General features: G+C 54.5%; 1 protein-coding gene and 1 long non-coding RNA gene across 3 annotated transcripts in view; one reads left to right on the top strand and one right to left on the bottom strand.

Annotated features, from left to right (window-relative positions):
- Positions 1-19,542, bottom strand: part of LOC133218371 (uncharacterized) — a 145,125-nt gene that overhangs the window by 62,210 nt on the left and 63,373 nt on the right. The window lies entirely within an intron of this gene.
- On the top strand, positions 1,070-17,557 carry CARD10 (caspase recruitment domain family member 10). 2 transcript variants are annotated; one of them, XM_061363863.1, is made up of 21 exons: positions 1,070-1,255; positions 3,445-3,663; positions 4,014-4,151; positions 4,825-5,150; positions 6,585-6,767; positions 7,134-7,289; positions 7,411-7,536; positions 7,708-7,902; positions 8,000-8,137; positions 8,876-8,991; positions 9,217-9,257; positions 9,944-10,064; positions 10,488-10,668; positions 11,465-11,588; positions 11,939-12,179; positions 12,465-12,534; positions 12,869-12,968; positions 13,437-13,595; positions 15,624-15,739; positions 16,368-16,483; positions 16,732-17,557. In XM_061363863.1, the coding sequence occupies exons 3-21, from the start codon at positions 4,022-4,024 to the stop codon at positions 16,937-16,939; spliced, it is 2,847 nt and encodes a 948-aa protein (XP_061219847.1). In that variant the 5' UTR covers positions 1,070-1,255; positions 3,445-3,663; positions 4,014-4,021; the 3' UTR covers positions 16,940-17,557. The 2 variants fall into 2 exon arrangements, with proteins under 2 accessions (XP_061219847.1, XP_061219838.1); XM_061363854.1 differs by lacking the exon at positions 1,070-1,255 and adding an exon at positions 1,538-1,564.

The following is a 19,542-nucleotide window of genomic DNA, read 5'->3' on the forward strand; positions in this document are numbered from 1 at the left end:
GCTAAAGCCTCCCTTCCCTCAAACCTCCTTGCTGAAGCCGGTGCAGGAGCCCTGTTGGGAGCAGAGGGGACGTGCCTGCTGTCAGCCCTGGAGGAGAAACAAATGAAGGTTTTAATTGTGGGTGCAGTGGGAATTCTTTAGGGCAGAGTTCACACCTGAAGATCATTTCATACTCTACCCTCCTTGGTTTCTCAGGAAGGAGAGAAAGGTTTCCATGCAGAGGTGGGGTCTAGAAGCTGTAGTAGTGTGATGATGAGGACAGCTCTCTTTTGGGAAGGTGTTGCTAGGGCTCCTTTGTGTTGTGTCCAAAGCTCTGGAGGGATGCACAGCACTACTCTGGGCTACCCTGTAAGCTGACACTGACGGGAATCAGGTGAACTCCCATTTCTTATTAGCTTTATACTGCACTGGGAACCTCTTGCACAGAGCCTGCACTGTCTTATCCTGGCCACTAAGGTCTGAGGTTTGACACAGTTGGGATGAAATGGAGTTGCCAGAGAAAATGAAAAACACCTTAGCCTTGGAGGGGGAGGCATATGATGCTAATCAAATTCACAGTGCTCAACTCCATCTCTCCCAGACCCCTCCTAGTGCCAGTGTTAAGCACAGGTTTGGGCAATTAGATATGTGGCAGGGGTGCAGGTTAACCTGTGTGGGCTCTTTGGGGATCCTGTGGGGACACATAGATCCACTCTGGGATTTCTGGACTGAGGGAGGAGGAAAGTTTGCAGGCTTCTGCCTCTGTCCCTGGGGACTCAGTGTGTGGTCAGGATGGCTGGTATGAGCCCCTGTATGCCCTGGAGTAAAGCTCAGTCATGCTGCCCCCGGGCTCAGCTCCACCCACAGACACTACTGAGGACTGGGGGCTAAAATTAAGCCTTTATCAGGATTCTTCCCATCACTCTCATTTTCTTGCCTTGCTTCAGACACACACACACACACACCCCGCATCCAGAACCAGCCCTACAAGTGGGGTGGCCGGGCTGCAAGCTCTGGAGCCCATGAACCAAAACCTCTCCTGATGCACCTCTTCTCTGCAGGTTGAGCCGGAGGGGGGAGAGGGTTGCACCTTGCCGAGAGAGACCCGTGAGTCCATAGCCGGACACCCCCTTGCCGCGGCGGTTTATCGGGAGGTGAACCCAAATTGCCTTTCGGAAGCGAAGTCGCTGGCGAGCCGTATCCTTCCGGAGAGCAGCTCCATCCCGGGGCTGCGGAGGGAGCGGGCAAGAGAAACCCTCTTCCCTGGGCCGCCCAGGTGAGGAGCAGCCGGAGGAGGGGCTCAGAGTGCGGGAGAGGCTGGGGGAAAGAGGAGCTACCCTCGGGGGCGGGCAGGGCAGTGCTGGGATGGGATGGGCTGGGCTGGGCTCGGCTCTCCATTGCCCAGGGGTTGCTGGTTCCCTCCCAGCCGGCTGGAGGAGGGAGCACGGGAGGGAGGGAGGGAAGGCAGGAAGGAAGGGAGGAAGGTGCAGCGCGGTGGTGAGAGCGCTTCGGACACACCTGCCGGGGCGGCAGACGGCGGAGCGGAACGGAACGGAGCGGAGCGGTGCGGAGCGGGGGATGGCAGGTAAGGAGCGAGCCCCGGCCGGGAGACGGGGACGGGAGCTTCTCTCCGATACTTACGGAGCTTTCCGGGCTGCCGCAGCCCCGCTGTGTCCCCCTCTTCCTCCTCGCCGGGGCTGCTCCCGCGCCCGTCGGGGGGGCCCCGGGGCGGCTGGGGTGTGTGTTTCCCGCGGGGTGCTCGTTCCTCTTTTCCTCCTCTTTGCCAGCCACCTCCTCAGGGCTGGCCTCCGGCTCGGCATTCCTTGAATAGCGCCTTCGCGGTGGCTGAAAGGGGAAGCGCTGCCTTGCCCCGGCCTGGAGGGGTACTCATCCCAGGCAGGAGGAGGGGTACCGCCTCCCAGACCCCTCCGACCTTTCCTGCTCCCTGCTGAGCCTGCCTGCCTGCCGAGGAGCTGGTCGGTGCTTGCAGGGTTGGCTTGCGTTTCCTGGAGAAATAGTTTGTTATGAAGGCATAAATCCACTCCTCAAAACAGTTTAACTTCTGTGACCTGCTGTTGCATCCTCCTCCTGCATTCTGGTGTCTCTGGGGCAAGTGAGGCTGTCCCTAATGAAAGAGAAGTTTCTGCGAGAAGCACGGTTTGTTGTCTTTATTCAGCCTAGGGCAGTCCAGATCTGTATTGGTATTTAGGCGTCAAAGTGCTTTGGTGCTGGAAATCGGACACTTGAGTGTCTTTTGTGGATTCAGCAATTCTCTTTTCTTGTTATCCTTTATCTGGGAGGCACTGAACCTCCTGTATTTTTACTTAGAGGATTAACTTCTGCACAGCTCACTCAGCCATCCCCCTTGCTGTGCTAGTTGGCTGTCTGAAATAGGATGATATCATTCTCATCACAAGAGAGAAAAAAACCTAAACCCAAATAAAATAAAGTGGGAGATTTCCCTTCCTTCCCTCTGCCTTCATGCAGCATGGATGTCTACACTGCCCCTGGGGATGTTTTGTGGCTGGGGTAGGAAAGCTGGACTTCATGCCAGCACCAACCAGCAGGTAACGGTACACACTGGGTAGGAGAGATGGCATCTAGGTCTCAGGAGGTCTTTGCTGGGCTTTGTCTTGGCAACTAAAAGGATTTGTGCTGGCCTGTGAAGCAGGTATTATTTCTTAAGTGTAGGTAGATGATGCTGGTTGAGTTGATACATAGCTGGGAAGAGAGCTCGTTGCACAGACCTGCTCCATCATGGCTTGGAGGACTTCATGGAGCAGTTTTAATTTAGACCACTGCTCTAAAGGTTTTTGGTCCATTGACTTCAGGGGGTCCCTCTTGCTTTATTTGATTGACAGTGGGATTGCCTTGTTACTACATCTTTTCACACTGATGTGTGGAAGATACATGGGAGATACTCTTATGCAATTCACCTTTGGCTACAGGTACTGCAGGCAAAAGTGCTCCATGGGATGGTGCCCTCAAGGCTTCCAGTTCGGCCACCAATGCCTGGTGCATGCACAGGGCAAGTGAATCCCCAGGGAAAGCCTCCTCTCCAGCCACAGTATGAGAAAGTATGCCCCAGGCTCTGAAAAGGCTTGGTCCAGAGAGTTTCCTGTTCTCAGGGATGGAGAAAAAGTGAAGATATGTGATGTGTGTGGGTATTTAAGAATGCTTCGGGGATGAGGATGACACCTTCTATAGACTTCCTACTGTATATACTCATAAATCCCTTATATACCTCTTGTTTTCTGCATATCTAAGGCACTAGGTGGACACTCAAGATCCTGCTGGACCAATTTGTATGTAAAATGGCTTGTGATGTATCTGAGTTCCATTTGCAGGACAACTAGTTGTTTGCATGCTCGTACCTCTACTCATGTTCTCCCATGTCTACTTGTGCCTTTTACCCTGTGCTCCTCCATCATCCCTCAGACCTTCTCTTTCCTTTTATCCTCACAGCCCTGGAGAATGCTCCTCTCCAAGCCCACAGCCTCTCGGAGCAGGAGGAGGAAGAAGATGCTATCTGGGAGAAGATCGAGAGTGCCCGGCACCAGCTAACCCGCTCCCTAAACCCAGCGAAACTCACCCCATACCTGCGCCAGTGCCGTGTGATAGACGAGCAGGATGAGGAGGAGGTGCTGAATTCGTGCCGATTCCCCTGCAAAAGCAACCAGACAGGTGGGAGAAAGCACAAACTCACACTTGGATGGGCCTGGTTTCTGGGGGACAGCCTGGTTTTGACATGCAGTGAGTGCTACACAGCATAGGGTGGTGTGGCCTCCTGGGTCCTTCCACTGCACTGCTGCCTCGGCTTTGCTGTTCTCTGCGATGCTCTGCAGCCAGATCTCCCTCTTATCCTGTGGACCTCCCTCTGGGTGCTCCCACCACAATCCCTCTTCTAGCCATTCCCGTTCCTGTGGATGGAACTGGAAATTATGGAGATGCTGCTTCATATCACAAAGCTGGGCTATGCTCTTTTCTCTCTGGTTTGCAGGAAATTCATCCTAGCTTCTTATTCCTTCTCCCAGGTTACCTGATGGACATCCTTCGGCGCCGTGGGAAGCGAGGCTATGAAGCCTTCCTGGAATCCTTAGAGTTTTACTACCCAGAGCAGTACACACGACTAACAGGGAGGGAGCCAGCCCAGCGCTGTTCTATGATCCTGGGTAGGTGCTTCGGCCTCTCTTCAGCTGCTGCTTGCGTGGGAAAGGCCAGAAATCTGTGCATGTACATGCATACAACCTGTTTCATGCTACCCTGACAGCTCTGTGCTCTGGACCTGGCATTGAGGGGGCCAGATATAGCTTTAAAATATATAGGTCTTATAGCAGCCTTCCAATCTGGAAGCAGGCAAGAAATCTGGAGAGGGACTTCTTGCAAGGTAAAGATAGGATGGGGGAATGGCTTTGAACTGGAACAGTGGAGACTTGCATTAGGTATTGGGAAGAAATTCTTCCCTGTGAGGGTGCTGAGGCCCTGGCACAGGTTGCCCAGAGAAGCTGTGGCTGCCCCATCCCTAGCAGTGCTCAAGGCCAGGTTGGACGGGGCTTGGAGCAACCTGCTCTAGTGGAAGGTGTCCCTGCCTGTGGCAGGGGGTTGGAACTGGATGAGCTTTAAGGTCCCTTCCAACCCAAACCATTCTGTGGTTCTATGATTCAATTAAATGTACATGTGTGATGGACTGTGGTGCCTTAAGCCTGGGACAAGAAGGGCTTCAAACCCCTGGGAGAGCTTGCCATCCCTTGATGGAAACAGAGCATTGGGCAAATCTGCAGGTTGTTTTCCTGGGGTTACCCATGTCTTAGCAGCCAGGACCAGATTCTCCTTTGTCTCCCCCAGATGAGGAAGGCCCTGAGGGACTAACTCAGTTCCTGATGATGGAGGTGAAGAAGGTGAGGGCCCAACGCAAAGAGCTCCTGCTGAAGGAACACCAGCTCCAGGTGAAAAACCAGGCATTGGAGCAAGAGCAGGCCCGGCTGGAGAAGCAGCTGCAGGAGCTCCTGAAGGTGCAGGAGCGTTGCCAGCGGCTGAGAGAGGAGTGGGACACCAACAGCGTGGAGCTGCTGAGGCTGAAGGACGAGAACTACATGATGGCCATGCGCTATGCGCAGCTCTGCGAGGAGAAGAACATGGCTGTGCTGCGGAGCAGGGACTTGCAGCTGGTGGTATGGCCCCGGGAAGCAAGAGGGTTGGTGGTGGGATGCTGCGGGGCTCTGATGGCTGAGAGGGATGCACACTGTGCGTGGTGGCCCATGAGCATGAAGCTGATGGTGGGTGGGATGTGTGTCAGGGCAAATGCTCCTGCTCTTGAAGGGAATGCGCCTTAGTCATGGGCACAGCATAGGAGGCTCACTGGTGCCCTGGGGAGCAATGGTGCTTGTATTCACTTCTCCCCAGGAAGGGGCTTGCATCTTCCCCTCTAGTGAGAGTGGTGGCTGGGCAGCCACCCGCACATGGGGTGCTGGGTGCGTTGCATGCGGTCCAGAGCTGCCCAGCCCGTCCTGCAGCTCATAGGAGTGTTCTGGCACAGGCTCCATCCCCACCACCTACCTCCTTGTCTCTCTCATGACGTTTGGGAGACTCATGCCCTGCATACCTAAAGGAATTTGTGACACCGCGCTCCAGCTGCCAAGCTCTCACCTCCAGCAAACGCACCCATTTCCTGCCTGGGCAAGGACAGCCCTACCTTGAGCCTATTAATAACCCATTCTCCCCAGTGCTCTGCTGCCTCCTGGCATTCCCCCTACCAGTCTGGACCTGGGTCTCCCACACAGCCCTGTGTTTACCCTTCATTCCTCATTCTGCTCTGCCAAGGCTGGGATCCTCCCCTACATTTTATCTGGTATTCCTGCTAAAACCAGCTCCCTGGGCCTCCTGTGAGCAGGGAGGCAAATTCCTGGTGTGTGGCTGTGGGGTGAAGAAATCGCCTTGCAAGCAGGGTAAACCCCCAGGTCCCAGTGTGCCTTCCCCTCCTGACTCCATGGTCCAGAAGTGACCGGTGTCTGAGAGTCATCCTAGGTCTTTTGGGTAGATTTTACAGAAGTAATGCAGTTCCTGAGCCCCTCCTTGGCAATTTTGGCAGTGTTGCTTAGTGCTCGATGGCTTTGGTAGGTTTCCCCTGTCCTGTTTGCTGTCATAGCCTTGCCTGGCTGTGAAACTGGTTCTCTGACAAACCTTATCAGTTGTTACAGGTCAGTGAGAACCTCCCCTGCCTCCAGTGCTAGGAGCTGGGAAGCCTTTGAGATCTCACAGGTGCTGGCCCTGGCAGTGCACCAGAGTTCCCTGGTTCACCCACAGTCAAGGCCAGATGCACTGGGGATGCCCTAAGGTAGCATGAAACTTCGTGCATGGGGAGAGAATCCTGAGACTGAGTGTGCCTATGCAAGTGCATCTTCCTCCTTTGCCCTGCAGGGAAAAGCTTTTGCATGCAGCTGTGCTAAGCTTGGCCCAGCTGCAGGATGCTCCTTTGCGTGGTTGCAGCCCTCAATTCCCTCACCTCCAGCCCCTTTTTCTGCCCAGCATCCTCTGTGCTTCACTCCCCGCTAAGGCAGAGGTGCAGGGCTGTGTGTGTCAGGCTGTGTTTTCTCCCCTGGTTGCAGGTGGACCAGCTGAAGTGCAAAGTGGCCAGCCTAGAGGAGGAGTGCAGCCTGCTGCGGAAGCAGGCATCTGCACCCCCCCAGCAGGAGGCAGAGGAGCGGGGACACCCCGACACTGTGTCCGAGCTGCGGGCTGAGAACCAGCGGCTCACAGCATCGCTGCAGGAGCTGCAGGGCATGCTGCAGGTACCTGGGGGGGCAGAGCAGGTGTCTGAGCACCTTCCATTGGGCACTCCCAGTGCTGGTGACATGGGCACTGGAGAGATGAGGGGAATCAGTGGGCTGGCCCATCCCTTCCTCTGAGCATATCACTTGCATCTCTTGTATCACACCACGTATCTGTGGTGGCTGCCCTTGCTTCTGGATGTGGGTAGTGATGGGTCCTTCTTTCCAGCTCTTGGATGTGCTCATAAGGGTGACTCTGTGCCTTGGAGTGCACAGTAGATTAATGCAGGAGTGTTGATGGCAGCTGTGGCAGGCTGCCTGTCCCTGCCCTGGTCTGGTTCTCCCTTGGTGCTTGTGGTGCAGTGACAGGACCCTCTCACCTCCTAGGCACCCGGCGAGGTCCCAGTGCCAGGCTCTGAGCAGATCCTGCTGGACATCCTGGAGCACGACTGGAAGGAAGCCCAAGACGACCGGCAGGATCTCTGCCAGAAACTCAACTCCCTGCAGAATGAGCTGCAGTGGGCCGAAGAGCTGCGGGATAAGGTACAGCATCCCTCACTGCCCCCATCCCCTAAGCAGGGCCTGGAAGAGAGGGCAGGGAGGGGGCTGGGAAGACACAGAAGCTTTTCCAGGGAGCCTAATGCTCACTGCTCACTGTTGCCAGTACCTCCAGGAGGTGGAAGATCTGCAGCTGAAGTACCGGACGCTGCAGAAGGACTGTGATCTCTACAAGCATCGTATGAACACAGTGCTGCTGCAGCTGGAGGAGATTGAAAAAGAGCGGGACCAGGTAAACTGCTGTTCCCCAGGCTCTCCACCTCCCAGCAGGACCAGAGCTTTTGCCTCTGCTCTGACTGTCCCCTCCTTTCCCAGTGGATCTTCTCCATCCATGCCAGGGTGGGAGGCAGAGCTAGTAGTGCAGTTCTGTGCCCCCTCTCACTCTTAGCGTGGCTCCTTGTAGGCAATCCAGAGCCGTGATGGGGTGCAGCTGCAATACTCCCAGAGCTTGATCGAGAAGGACCAGTACCGCAAACGCGTACGCACCCTGGAGGAGGAGCGGGATGAGCTCCTAAGCAAGCTGAGCCAGGCCGAAGGGCTGAACAGCACACTCGAGGCGCAGCTGCAGCGGTGCCAAGGCAGCCGCAGCCTGGGCAAGGTGAGGGGGCTGGAAAGAAGGGGGAATAGAGAAGGCAGAGGGATCAGGACCGATCTCTGGGGGATGCAGTGGGTTGATGGAGTCTCTTCTATCCCAGATGTGCAGCTCTTCCTACTCACTCTGCTCCAACCTCAGCAGCACCTGGAGCCTTGTAGACAACCCTACGACAGGACCTGTGGATGTACTGGGGGTTTCTGTTATCCCTTTCCCAGGGGATTTGGCTGTTCAGAGCATGGTGAGTGCTTGACCAGGAGAGGCTGACCCTCAGCTGAGGGCAGTGGGGAACCACGCTGTTCAGGAAGGGAACATGAGCATTGGAGCAGGTTCATTGCAGGGCTGTGACTCGGTGAAAGACTGGGCATGGGGCAGCGTGTAAGGTGGGAGCAGATTGCAGGCACAGTGCTGTGTTCTCTGACAAACTGGCTGAGGTGTGCAGTGCTCACTGGCTGGGAAAGGAGGAGTGAAACTCTTCATCCCATATGACACCTTAGGAATCAACAGCCTCAAGTAAGATGTTATCCTCCCCAAAAAGCTGTTCAGTGTACATATGCTGCAGGAGAAATCCTAGCTCTTTCCAACCCTGTAGCAGAAATGTGTTGGTTTTGAGGGAGTCAATCTCCTTTGACTCCTTTTGCACTCTCATCCTAGAGCACCCTTAAATGGGCAGTCCCACAGAACCTCTGAGTTCACAGTGGCTAGAAGTGAGACATACTGACAAATCTAGTTATTCCCTGAAGCTGCTACTGCTCCCACAGCTTGTCTATTGCAAAAAGATGGGGATGCAGTGCCATGTATCTCCATCCATATGTTCTGCTTGGGAAAACAAGGTGCCCCTGGGTGTTTGGAGGGATGTGGATGGTCCTTGAAGAGGCATGTGTTAGCCAAGGAGCTGTTTGCTGCCTGGCCTGAAGGGAGGGGATAGGTGGTGCTGGGTGTTGGTGTTATCGGGCATCTCTCTTTCACTCTTCCCAAGGAGGTGACTCCTGACAGTGAGAAGGATATCAACCGTCTTTCCACCTTCCCCTTCCCACCTTGCATTGGCTCCATCCTCCGTCGGCAGCGGGAAGATAGGTGCATGACCTACAAAAGGTGATTGCTGGGGGCTGCTTGAGTCTGTGTCTCCTCTGTGGGGCTTGCGGGGCCCAGGGAGAGCAGGCTGGAAGGGGAGAAGGCAAACTGGAGTGGGGAGGCCGGTTGGGAGCTGGGTGCTGGCTGGGGGGGTGCTTCTTGGGTGGGGATGGGGTTCAGAATGAGATGCAAACAGGTTTTGGAAAAGCTGCTGACTCACAGCTCCCCTTTGTGTCTCCTTTGTAGCTTGTCCTGTGGCTCCTTCAGCAGCATTGAAGATGCAGCAGGTACTGGGGTGGGGGCTTTCCCCAGAGGGTGTAGCTAAATAGAAGTGGTGGCCATAGGGAGAGGGGTTGGAGAATGGAGCCTCCCCATGCTTTAGGTGTGTGCAGCTGTGAGGGCTCTGCACCCCTAGCAGGGTGCTATGGACCCACGCATTCCCCAGGCACAGCAGCTGGAAAAGCTGGCTTTTCCTCTACAAAGCAGTAGCTATTTACATCAGCTCTGTTTAACTCATGGAAAGCTGTGTTGATGGAGAACTTGATGGGATAGGGGGATTAGCTAACAGAGGAGAGAAATGCCTTTGCCCTGGGCTGTTACCAAGATACTCCCTTTATCTGCTACTCCCGGGGTGATGGGTTGTAAATGTCCTGGAGTGGAGCTCCTGGTGCTGAGCACTGTGGTGGGTGCTGGTGGCTGATCTATGGGCACATCCAGGTGGCCCTGGCTGCTGCTGCATTCTGACCAAACTGCTGATGAAGGGAGCAAAGGTCTGCTTGTTCCCAGGAGGCCTGGGAAACCCTTGCCAGGAAGGTGACTGTTCAGCGCCTTGCTGCAGCCTCGGGTTTCCCAGTCAGATGCTAGAAAATGCCCAGGAGGGGATGCCAGCCCTTTGCCACTCTAAGAACGTGAGGTCCCAGCAGCACTCAGAGAGGTGACATGCTCCATCTCTCCCTCTTGCTCTCTTTCCTAGGTAGTGGTTTTGCTAGCACCTCGCTTGGGGCCTTCTCCTCTTCTTCCAGCAGCACCTACACCAGGGTGAAGTCGGAGATTTGCTTGTCCACGCTTCCCAGCCGTGAGGAGGTCACCAGGAGGTGACTACTGCTCTCTGAGCTGGCTGCTTGGTTTGTGGTGCTGGGGGACCTTTTCTGCCTCTCTCCTTGAGCTCTTTCTCGCTAGCGGGAGAGGAGAGCGATGAAGATCCTACAATAGTCCTTGCTTCCTAGCGGGACTCCAGTGTTTTTGCGCTGTCCCATGTGTTATGGCAGGGTGGGGATGTTGCCCTGGCCTGGGCACGCATCTGATTAGGTTGGGACAGGACTGTGGGAGCACAGCTTGGCTTCGGTGTTGGGGCTGGTGGGATGAAAGGGGCTGTAGGGGTTCTGTGTGTTATGGCCATAAATCATAAGCTCTGTACTGCAGCGCTCAGTACGATAAGCACCCTGTAGCTGGACACAGGGCATGAGGGAGCAGATATTAGAAAAGGTAGCAAACTTCAGTTGCTTTCTCCTTGCCAGGTCACTGGTGGTACAGCTCTGTAGCATGAGTCACCCCAGCAACCCCTCACCCCAGGAGAAGAGGCTTGGAGCAGACATCTCCATCCTTGGAGGGAACAGGACAGGGATTTATGTCCAGTGGGTCAAGCCAGGCTCACAGGTCGAGGATGCAGGACTTAGGGAAGGGTGCCGGCTTATTGAGGTGAGTCTGGGAAAGAGCTCTTTTGGGGTTTGTAAGGCATATGGGATGATGCAGGTAGTGTCAAGTGGTCCCCAGTGCAAGCTCACCTCTACCCAGCTTGAAGCTCACCTCCATTTCTCTAGAGCTTTATGGAGCACAAATGCCCATCCAGGTCTCGTTGTACTTGAGTGTAGCTGTGCATGTAAAAATGCTGAGACCTTCCGAAACACTTCCTTCAGCTGTGGGAGGGGAGAAAGGAAAGAGGTCACACAGTTAAGACAGCAATATGGCTACATGGCGCTGGTCTTGGCTGTCACCTTGTAGTATATCAGAGCAGTTTGCATCCTGCATATGCCCATTGCAAAGCAATCAATTCTGGAGCAAGATTTCTCTGCCCTTTGTGACCCTCTCGAGCTATAGAGAATAATTGCTCTGAAGAAGGATGCTGAAGGGACGGAGGGAAGGGAATTTGTTTTGGCATGACACCACTAGAAATATACAGCTATGCTACTTGAGTTAATATCCCACCTGTAACCGAAAATAAACCATCTCTCCTGCCCCACTCCCACACGTGTTCATGCACACGCATTTGCTTTCACAGCAGCCCAGCATCCGCACCGGGTGGTGGCTTGCAGCAGGTATTTCAGAGGCAGAAGAGGGAGCCAGAGGCAGACTGAGGATGCTTTGTCCTCAGGCAGAGGTTTCCCTGGGTCTGCCTCACTCTGTAACATCTCTTGTATAACCCTGATGGGTGAGGGAGCTGGAGGGGAGCCTGCTCTTCCAGTCTTTGGGTCTAATGGCATCGGGTCCTTTCTAGCTGAGAGTGCCATCGTTGAAGGAAGAGGTGCTTTCCCTGGAGAACTGCACGCGGGAGGTTGCCTTCCTGAGCCTGCTGCATTGGGAGGAGCCCTCTAGCCTCATCTTTCAGCTGGACCTGGAAGGTAAGGCCCTGGCAGCTGGGTCTCTTTTGAGCTTGAGCTCTCTGTCCCCTTTCCAGCCCCTCCACCCAACCCTGGAGGTAAATCTCAGTTACTCTCTCTCCTCTCCTGTTTGGTCCTAGGCCACCATCTGACACAGGGGTTGGCCGTAGCTCCGGTAGCTTTCCTTGTCTGGTGTGACTTGTGCATCCTCTGAGTTACAGGATGGAGGTACAGACCTTCTGTCTGTTTGCCTCCTCTGCACCCCCCACCCCAATCCATAGCATCACAGCTGTGCTGGGGCCTTGGCTATCTTATCGGTGATGGTTGTCTCCTGTCTCCCTGCCTGTGGTGACCTGTATCTCCTGCTCCAGGGTACCAGCCTCTGCGGGACGCCCTGGAAGAAGGGAAGAAGTTTTCTGGAGACTCCTTCTATGTACGCACCAACCTGTCCCTCCTGGAGCCGTCAGACCCTTACGCGCTGTGCGTGAAGTGTCGGGAGATCCTCCATGTCACAGACACCATGCACAAAGGGCGGCTGGAGTGGTACTGCTCCCGTGTCGACCCCTTGACCATGCGGGACCTGGACAAGGGAACAGTGCCTAACTACAGCAGGTAATCAGGGAGAGGAGGAAGTCAGGGGGGTACATATGGTACCTGCCCCATTTATCTGTAGTGAGCATCCCCTAAAGCCCATGAGGACTCTTGATAGTGTGGGCTGCCCAAGCCTTGTATGAGGGACCACTGCAGTAGTGTTTGGGTGGTCCTGACAGACTGGGAGGCTGAGTGAGGGCTTTGGTATGCCTGTGCTTTAGCAGGTCGGTAGGGTTTGGTGAAGAGGATCTCAGCAGGCTATGGGGGCTCTAGAGCTGACTGAGTGCAAGCTCTCTGTCTTTTTAGGGCTCACCAGCTTTTGAAGATCCAGGAGAAGGGCCAGATGCCTGTGCAGCAGAGGGGCCACAGAAATAATGTAAGCCAGCAGTGAGATCCGCATGCATGTGTGCCTATGGCCACCCCACCACCTCAGCACTCAATCTGGCCCACTCTGTTGGTAAACCAGCTTGTATAGAGGTGGCAGCTGGGTTAGCAAGCAGAGCAGAGGCTTATAAACCAGGCAGTGTTCCTGCTCTAAGGCTGCTTTCCTGCCCCCTTCCCAGACTGAACCTGATGGGTGGCAGACCTGGTCCCATGCTTTGTGTATGTGCACTCCATCCCTTTTGCCAGCGGGTGTTCTGAAGCCAGCTCTGTGTGTGTGTGTGAAGTGGTCTATGCTCTCAGCCTTAATGCCCTCACTTTCTCCTCAGCTAAAGAAACGGGCCTTGGACCAGCTGCGCCTGGTGAAATCCAAACCACAGAGGAGCCCAGAACAGCCCCCTCGGCAGTTGTGGATGGACCCCTGCTCAGGTGAGCTGTTAGCCCTGCACCTATCCATCACCCTTGGAGATGCAGTCATCCCCTGTGGGCACTGACGGGACATTGGCATCTGGGATGCCTCAGTCTTTCTGCTCAGGATCCCTCTTACAACTCTAATGGGATTTGGGGAACCCTGTGCGTATTTAAATCCCCTGCTCTATTCCCTGATTTTCTGGGGCTTTCCATTGCTTCTGTGGTTCTTGGGGTCATCACACCTTTTATGGAGGATAAACTGGTGGGTAACTCAAAGGAAGTGGGCAAGGGGGTCTACAGCAAAGGTATCTGCAGTGAGTGAGTGTTGATAGGATCTCTCCTGCGACATAGGATGGTTGGTAGGTGCCTCCATGAGTCAGGATGAAAGGATGGCACAGGACGAATGGGATGATCATTTAGGCCAGTGACAGGCTGGTCTCCCATGTTCTCACCTTTGCCTTTCTTTTCTTCGTTCCTGGCTTTCAGACCCAGACATGAGTCTGAAGCCTTACAGCCTGGTGCGCCCTGTGGTGGTCAAGACCCCCCGTCCTGTAGTGCTTTCACCTGATTGCATTGCACCACGGCTCATCAGGAACCTGCTGGACTTGCCCACCTCTCGCTTGGACTTCCATGTATGCCCAGCAGGTAGGCAGCAACAAGTGCTTGACATGTCCAGGGATGGTTTAGGAGCCTGTGGCCAAGTGAGGTAAAATATGCAAGTCTCCTGCTTCCAAGGGCTGCTTTCACCTTTTACCTCTTGCTGCTTCTTAGCCTTACAGTGGGAAGTTAAGATGTTGCTCAAAGGGGTCACTTCTGTGGAGTCTTGGTTAGCCCAGTTGGGAAGAGATGCCCTTAGTCTTGGAAGGATGAGATGTGGTCTTATGGGACTCTCAGAAAGAGCACAAGGTCTCTCGGTCTTCCCAGACAGTACCTGTTAACAGGTCACCTTTGTGGGCTGAGTGTCTGCAACATTCCCTCCTGTTTCTAGCAGTGTCCTATCCCTTTGGCCCTCAGGGAAGCCAGCCCTTTCTTCTGGTCTCCTGGGGCATGGCATCCTCTCTTCCCTTGAGCTATGGTGGCATTGCCTTGCTGCTCTGTGTGCTTCTTCCCAGAGACGAAGCCCCTGGCTGAGGTGGGATCCACAGGCTAACTTCATACCAGCTCTTCCTCCCATGTCCTCTTCTTTCTGCCAGCAGCACAAGGCTGACACACTGCTTCAAAGGCAGTAGGGAATTTTCACAGAGGACACCTCCTTTCCTCCTCCCTGCTCCCTTCTCCATCTCTCTCCTTTCCCTGTGTTTAGAATTCTCCCTTGGCCAAGTGCAGGACTGAAAAACGAGTCTGTGTATTTTCTGGGGGGGAGGTAGTGAAAACTCTGAGTGCTGAGGAAGGGTGGCTCTGCAGATTTTGGCTGTTTGCGCCTTTTAACTGAGTGACTTGGCCGTATATCCTATCCTACTGAGCCCTCTGCAGGGTCCCGCTCGCATTGCATGGGAACATGCTTCGAAGCTGTTACTACATCTTGGAGTTTACACTGAGGGGAAAAATCCCACTCCATTCTCCCCGGTCAGTTTTGCCTGTTGTGAGGGAAGGAAGGTGACCCGGTGGTGTTCAAGACACCCAGCCGGTGCAGAGTTGGTATAAGCCAGATGATCATCCACAGGAGCCTGCTCTCCCCCAAAGGAAATGCCAGGTGGATGGCTTTGCACATCCATCTCTACTAAGGAAGTACCTGTGCCACCAGGCAGAGGCAGCAGAGGATGCCCAGCCAGCCTGGGGCTTGGGAGAGCTGGAACGTGCTCTGGACCCAGTTCCAAACATGCCTTCTCCTAAATGCATTCCTTTATTTCTACCTTCAGGGTGGGCAGCTCCTAAAAGCCTTATTAGGTTCCCTGCTCACACTTTGGTGGCTGTGTGAGCAGCGTGGTCAGCAGGTAAAGCCTGGTGCCTACTTCAGCCACACTGGGTTGTGAAGCCTGCGGTTCCCAAGTGAGGTTCCTTGTGTGTATTGTATCATCTTGTGCTGGGAGCTATGAGGGGCAGCTGGCAATCATTGCTTTGACCATGTCAGACGTCACTGTCCTGCCGGCTCAGTGTCTCAGCATCACCTCTCTGCTGCTGTCCTGCCTGGTGCTGGCTCGGCTGCTGGGTGCTGTCCTGCTTCTGAGCAGGCTGCCACCAACACAGGGAGGCTCAGCTTGCCCCCATCTTTCTCCCACTCTCCCATGCCAAGGTGCACGCTCCTCTTGATTTCCCAGCCCTGCTGCTCACTGGAGCCATCTGTGAGCCCATGTAGCTCACAAACCCTGCAGGAAACCAACCTGGCAAAATAAAGTGATCGTTTTTCTGCCATACTCTATCACGGAGCAGGTTGAACGGTGGGGAATGGCTGTGAGCTGTCTTAGGTTGCTGTAGTACTGTAACACAAGTGCTGCTTTTGCACTGCAAGGTGTCTTCGGCTATGATATCGTGCTTGTTCTGTATGCAGGAAGCTGCAGGAGATCCATGCCAATCTGTAATGTTGTATAATTAGGCTTGCTCTCCAGAGTCCGTAAACACTGAGCTTGATAAGCATCAGCGCAGCAGCAAATGTGCGGGGTCTGGGGTAGAAAGTATGTGCAAGAGGGAGAAGGGGCTGACTTCTCCCTTTCCCTATCTCCTCTTGGCTTGCAGAGAAGCTGGCAGAAGGGGATCCCAGCACAACTCCTGCTCGCCCTGTGTTTAGAACTGGCCCCCAGGACCGGAGGGAGAGAGGGCGAATCCGCATGATCCGGGAGGCGATGGAGAAGGTGCTGAGCTCTTTGGTGTGTGGGGAGATGTCACCGTGTTCATACTGGAGGAGAGGAAGGGACAGCTGAGAGGGGTAGGAAGGAGGGTCATGCAGCCGATAGAGAAGAAGCTGCTTGCTTGAGGGCTGTGTAGCTTGGAGTGTGTTTCAGGTCCAGGGGTTGTGGATCAGCAGGTATGGACTTTTCCCTAAGTCTGTTGAGCTAGGGTGAAAGAAATGGCAACTGAGGGTTCATGGGGAGGCAGTGGGAAATGCCATAAGCAGGAGCAACCTCCCTGCTCTCATATTCCTCATCTTTGCCGAAGCAGCAGCAGCTCTGCTCAGGGCAGATGCAGAAATGTGGCGCTGTGGGTGACAGTGATGACAAAGGGAATGTAAAGGTGGTCTGTGGCTGAGCGAGGAGTCTACTGGGCTCTTTGCTTGGGTTGACACTGATTGAGTGGGTGACCCTGCTTTGTAATTCTTCCCTTCTTTCTTGGCACTGTCCATAAATCCCACATTTAATGGAATTACTATTGGAAAAGCAATGATACTGCACAGTATGGGGTTTGATTTAATGTGACTGTCAGGGGCCGGGGTTCTTTTTTTCCTCCATTTAAATCAGTAAATCTATTCAATTTCCCTTCCAGAATAAACACTGCCTGCTAGAGCTGGGAGTTCAGAGTGTGAAGGATCTAATTAAAAGTGAGATATACCCCATTGTTATCCATGTGGAGGTCACGGAGAAGAACATCAGAGGACTCAGGTAAGGCAAGATGGAGTGGCATGGATGAAGGGTGTTGCAGGAGGGATGCAAGAGAGAAAAGCCCTTGTGTCTGTTCAGAGGGACAGGGATTGGGGTGAGAGCACTTGCTCTGTGTGTTGTGGTTGGTCAATGCGAGGGGAAAAAGGGCAGGGAAAGTGGCTTTACGTACGTGTGATGTTGTTCCCGGGTAGCTTTGCCACCCCATCCCTTTACACCAAGGATAACGCTTGTCTCTGTGTTTCCCACAGGAGCTTGCTGGGGAAGGTGGGCCAGCGGGACTCGGAGGTGCTGAAGGTGTGTCGCACTGCAGAGCAGGGTCTTCACACTCTGCCCTGCTCCTGGGCCCGTGTGGAGCCCCATGCCTGGAGCCATGCTGAGGAGCTGCCCAAGGTGGTTCGTGGCTGCATCTTCCAGGAGCAAACCCGGCCCATATGGATTGAGGAGGGCGACGACTGAGCTTGGGGGTAGCAGAGCTACCAGCTTCTGTCCCCAGGAGCTGTTCTCGGGCAGGAGAACATGCAGTGTGTCCTTCCTCACCGAGGGGATGCTGGCAGCAAAGGCCATCAGGAGCAGCCTTTCTGGTCCCCTTGAGGCCACCAAGAGTCGGGGAGTAAGATGTGCTGCCTCCCCTGTCTGAGCTTTCTGTGTCTTAGTGGAGAGACGTCTTCCACCCTCATGGTGGGAAACCACCCCCATGGGCTCTTCCCCATCGCCTTGTCTCTGGTACGTGGTCAGATTGCCAGATGGGGAATGCAGGGGTACTGTGTGGGATCAGGCTGTCTAGGAGCGTATCTCACACACGTTTGAAGCCCTTTTTCTATCACCTCTGTCTACTTTGCCCTGCGGCACTGTGTGCTCCGGGTCCCCTCTTCCCCTGTCTACCTCGCCCGCGGCCCCGTGGTGCAGGGAGCATGGCTCGTGTGCCAATGCCCTGTCATGGCTGGAGTGACACTAAGCTTGCGACAAACACTTGTTTTATAGGAGCTGTACTCCTTATTGCTTGTAAATTATTAATGGAGCCTTTTATTGGCAGAGTGCGTATAAGGGAGAATTAAATACCGTTCATAATGGGAATGGTTGGCAGGCTGTGGGCATGTGTGTTACTGGGAAGGTTTGCCTCCTTTGTGACAGGGTATTTTCCTCCTCCTTCAGCTGAGACCCAACTGCCTCCAGGGGAAGGAGGGAGCGCTGCTTTTGCTGTTATTGTGGAGAGAGAGCATGCTGAGTGTGCCACAGACCAAGCCTGCTCCAATTTCTACTTGCCCTTTGTTTTTCAGTCCCTTGCCTCTTTCCCCAGTGGTCACGGTGCTTTAGGAAAGCCAGGGAAAAAGCTAATTTGATGTGTCTGGCTGAGGTCCCTAGAGCTTTGCATTCCTCCGTGCCCTGGTTATGGTGACATGAGGAGCCAGCTACCTCACCCTCCTGGGTGACAACAGTGAGACTTGAGCCCAGCCATGCTGCCAGGAGAGTGGGGACAGTGCCCCCCTCATGGGGGCTGTTCTCACCCTGAGATGGGGCGAGTGTGGGTTCAGGCTCTGGCAGAGCGAAGAGGAAGGGTTGGGGTAGCAGCAGCCATGCTCACCCACTCTTAACATGGCTCCTAACCAATTGCCATTACCAGCTCTGCTATGGCAAAGGGATGCTAGGATACTTGGTGTTTGTGGTAGTAGATGGTCTTTCCTGGGGCACACAAGAGGAAAATGAAGTGTATGATTCTGGGAGGCTCTGTGGGGCAGAGGGCTGAGCCCACTGGTCCTGTGGTTGATGGGAGAAGATGGACAGCCAGCACCAAGGTCCTCTCTGTGTCCTCCTTGCCCCCGCGATGAGGGTACCGCTAGTGCCATGTGTTTTGAATCTCTGAGCAAAGATTAACTTGCTGATCTTCATGGGTCCCCTGTGTGGTGTTATTTCAGGCTCTAAACCAGTTGTCTGTGTCTTTTATGAGGACAGGAGTGAAGGGAGGAGGGAAGAAAATGAAGAGATTTTAACCTGCAGTCCTTAAAATGTAGAGCAGAGTCCCAGCTCTGCCCTGGAGCAATGCAGCTCTCCTCCCAGGGAAGGGGGAACTGCTGTAACACATGGCTCCAGATGAAAGCTCCCAAATGATACCCACTCCAGGGGATGCAGCTTGAACATCCCAGCACAGGCCCCTTCGAGGGTGCTTGCCCTGCAGGCAGACAATCTGGGACTCTTGTTGAGCTGATGAGAAGACAGGTCCCAAAGCAAGCTCCCATCCCATCATGGATTTGAACATTAGAGTTTACATCTTTGCAGGGGAAAAAGGTAGCGCTTGAGTACCCAGGGAGAGCACTGTGTGAGGCACTTGAAGGGCTTGATAACTCAGTGGCCCTGCTGGCACTGGGAACCATCCCCTATATCCTATAGCCTAGGCTGAGGATGGTTAAGAGCAAGGCCCCCATTTTCGGTAGTCCAGACTCCCAGCTTGGTGCTTACTATCCCCCCCCCATCGATGTCTCCCAGCACCTCCCTGGGCCATCGGTGCTGTCAGCCTGAGGGAAAGGAAAGGAAAGCAGTGGTGTTTCTGGGAGGCAAGCAGGCACCATTGCCTGCTCCCAGGCTTCCACCAGGCCCCCTCTTACTCCTTGTCTGCCCTGAGGGTTTCAAAATCCAGCCTCAACTCGTTGTGGACACGGGTGAGAAGCATAGGGCTCCAGGGCAAACCTGAACGACCTCCTGCTGTCCCACACACCTCATCCCACCTTCCTTGTGCCTCTGGGGGGGTGCTGCCTGCTCCCAGGAATGAGTCACGGGTTAGGTAACAGAATGCAATTAGCAGCCCTGGGCACTAATTACCAGCTGTAGCAACCTTTGCAAGCCCCTGTAAGTCACCCAGAGCAAGGTGAAGGCAGCGTGTGTGTTCTGGGAAGGCATCAGCCTTTCCATGCTGCCCCCCATGCCCCAGAAGAGCTGCAGCACTATGGGGTGTATGTCCCATGTACCCCCCAACCCCGGGGCAGGATTGGGCACCTGATGCTACCCCACCCATCCTTGGTACCCAAGAAGAAAGAGGTGTCTCAGTGCAAGAAGCAGGCTGTGCT

The sequence above is a fragment of the Neopsephotus bourkii genome, unplaced genomic scaffold (genome assembly GCF_033783945.1).
Source record: "Neopsephotus bourkii isolate Nb327-2 ecotype Australia unplaced genomic scaffold, CSIRO-AGI_Nbou_v1 NB_107, whole genome shotgun sequence".
In the NCBI taxonomy this organism is placed as follows: domain Eukaryota; kingdom Metazoa; phylum Chordata; class Aves; order Psittaciformes; family Psittacidae; genus Neopsephotus; species Neopsephotus bourkii.

Bases quoted from the DNA above. Each gene is read 5' to 3' on its own strand.
- CARD10 (XM_061363854.1), top strand. The intron at 6,768-7,133 runs GTACCTGGGGGG...CTCACCTCCTAG, and splicing joins AGCTGCAGGGCATGCTGCAG to GCACCCGGCGAGGTCCCAGT. The intron at 7,537-7,707 runs GTAAACTGCTGT...GGCTCCTTGTAG, and splicing joins TTGAAAAAGAGCGGGACCAG to GCAATCCAGAGCCGTGATGG.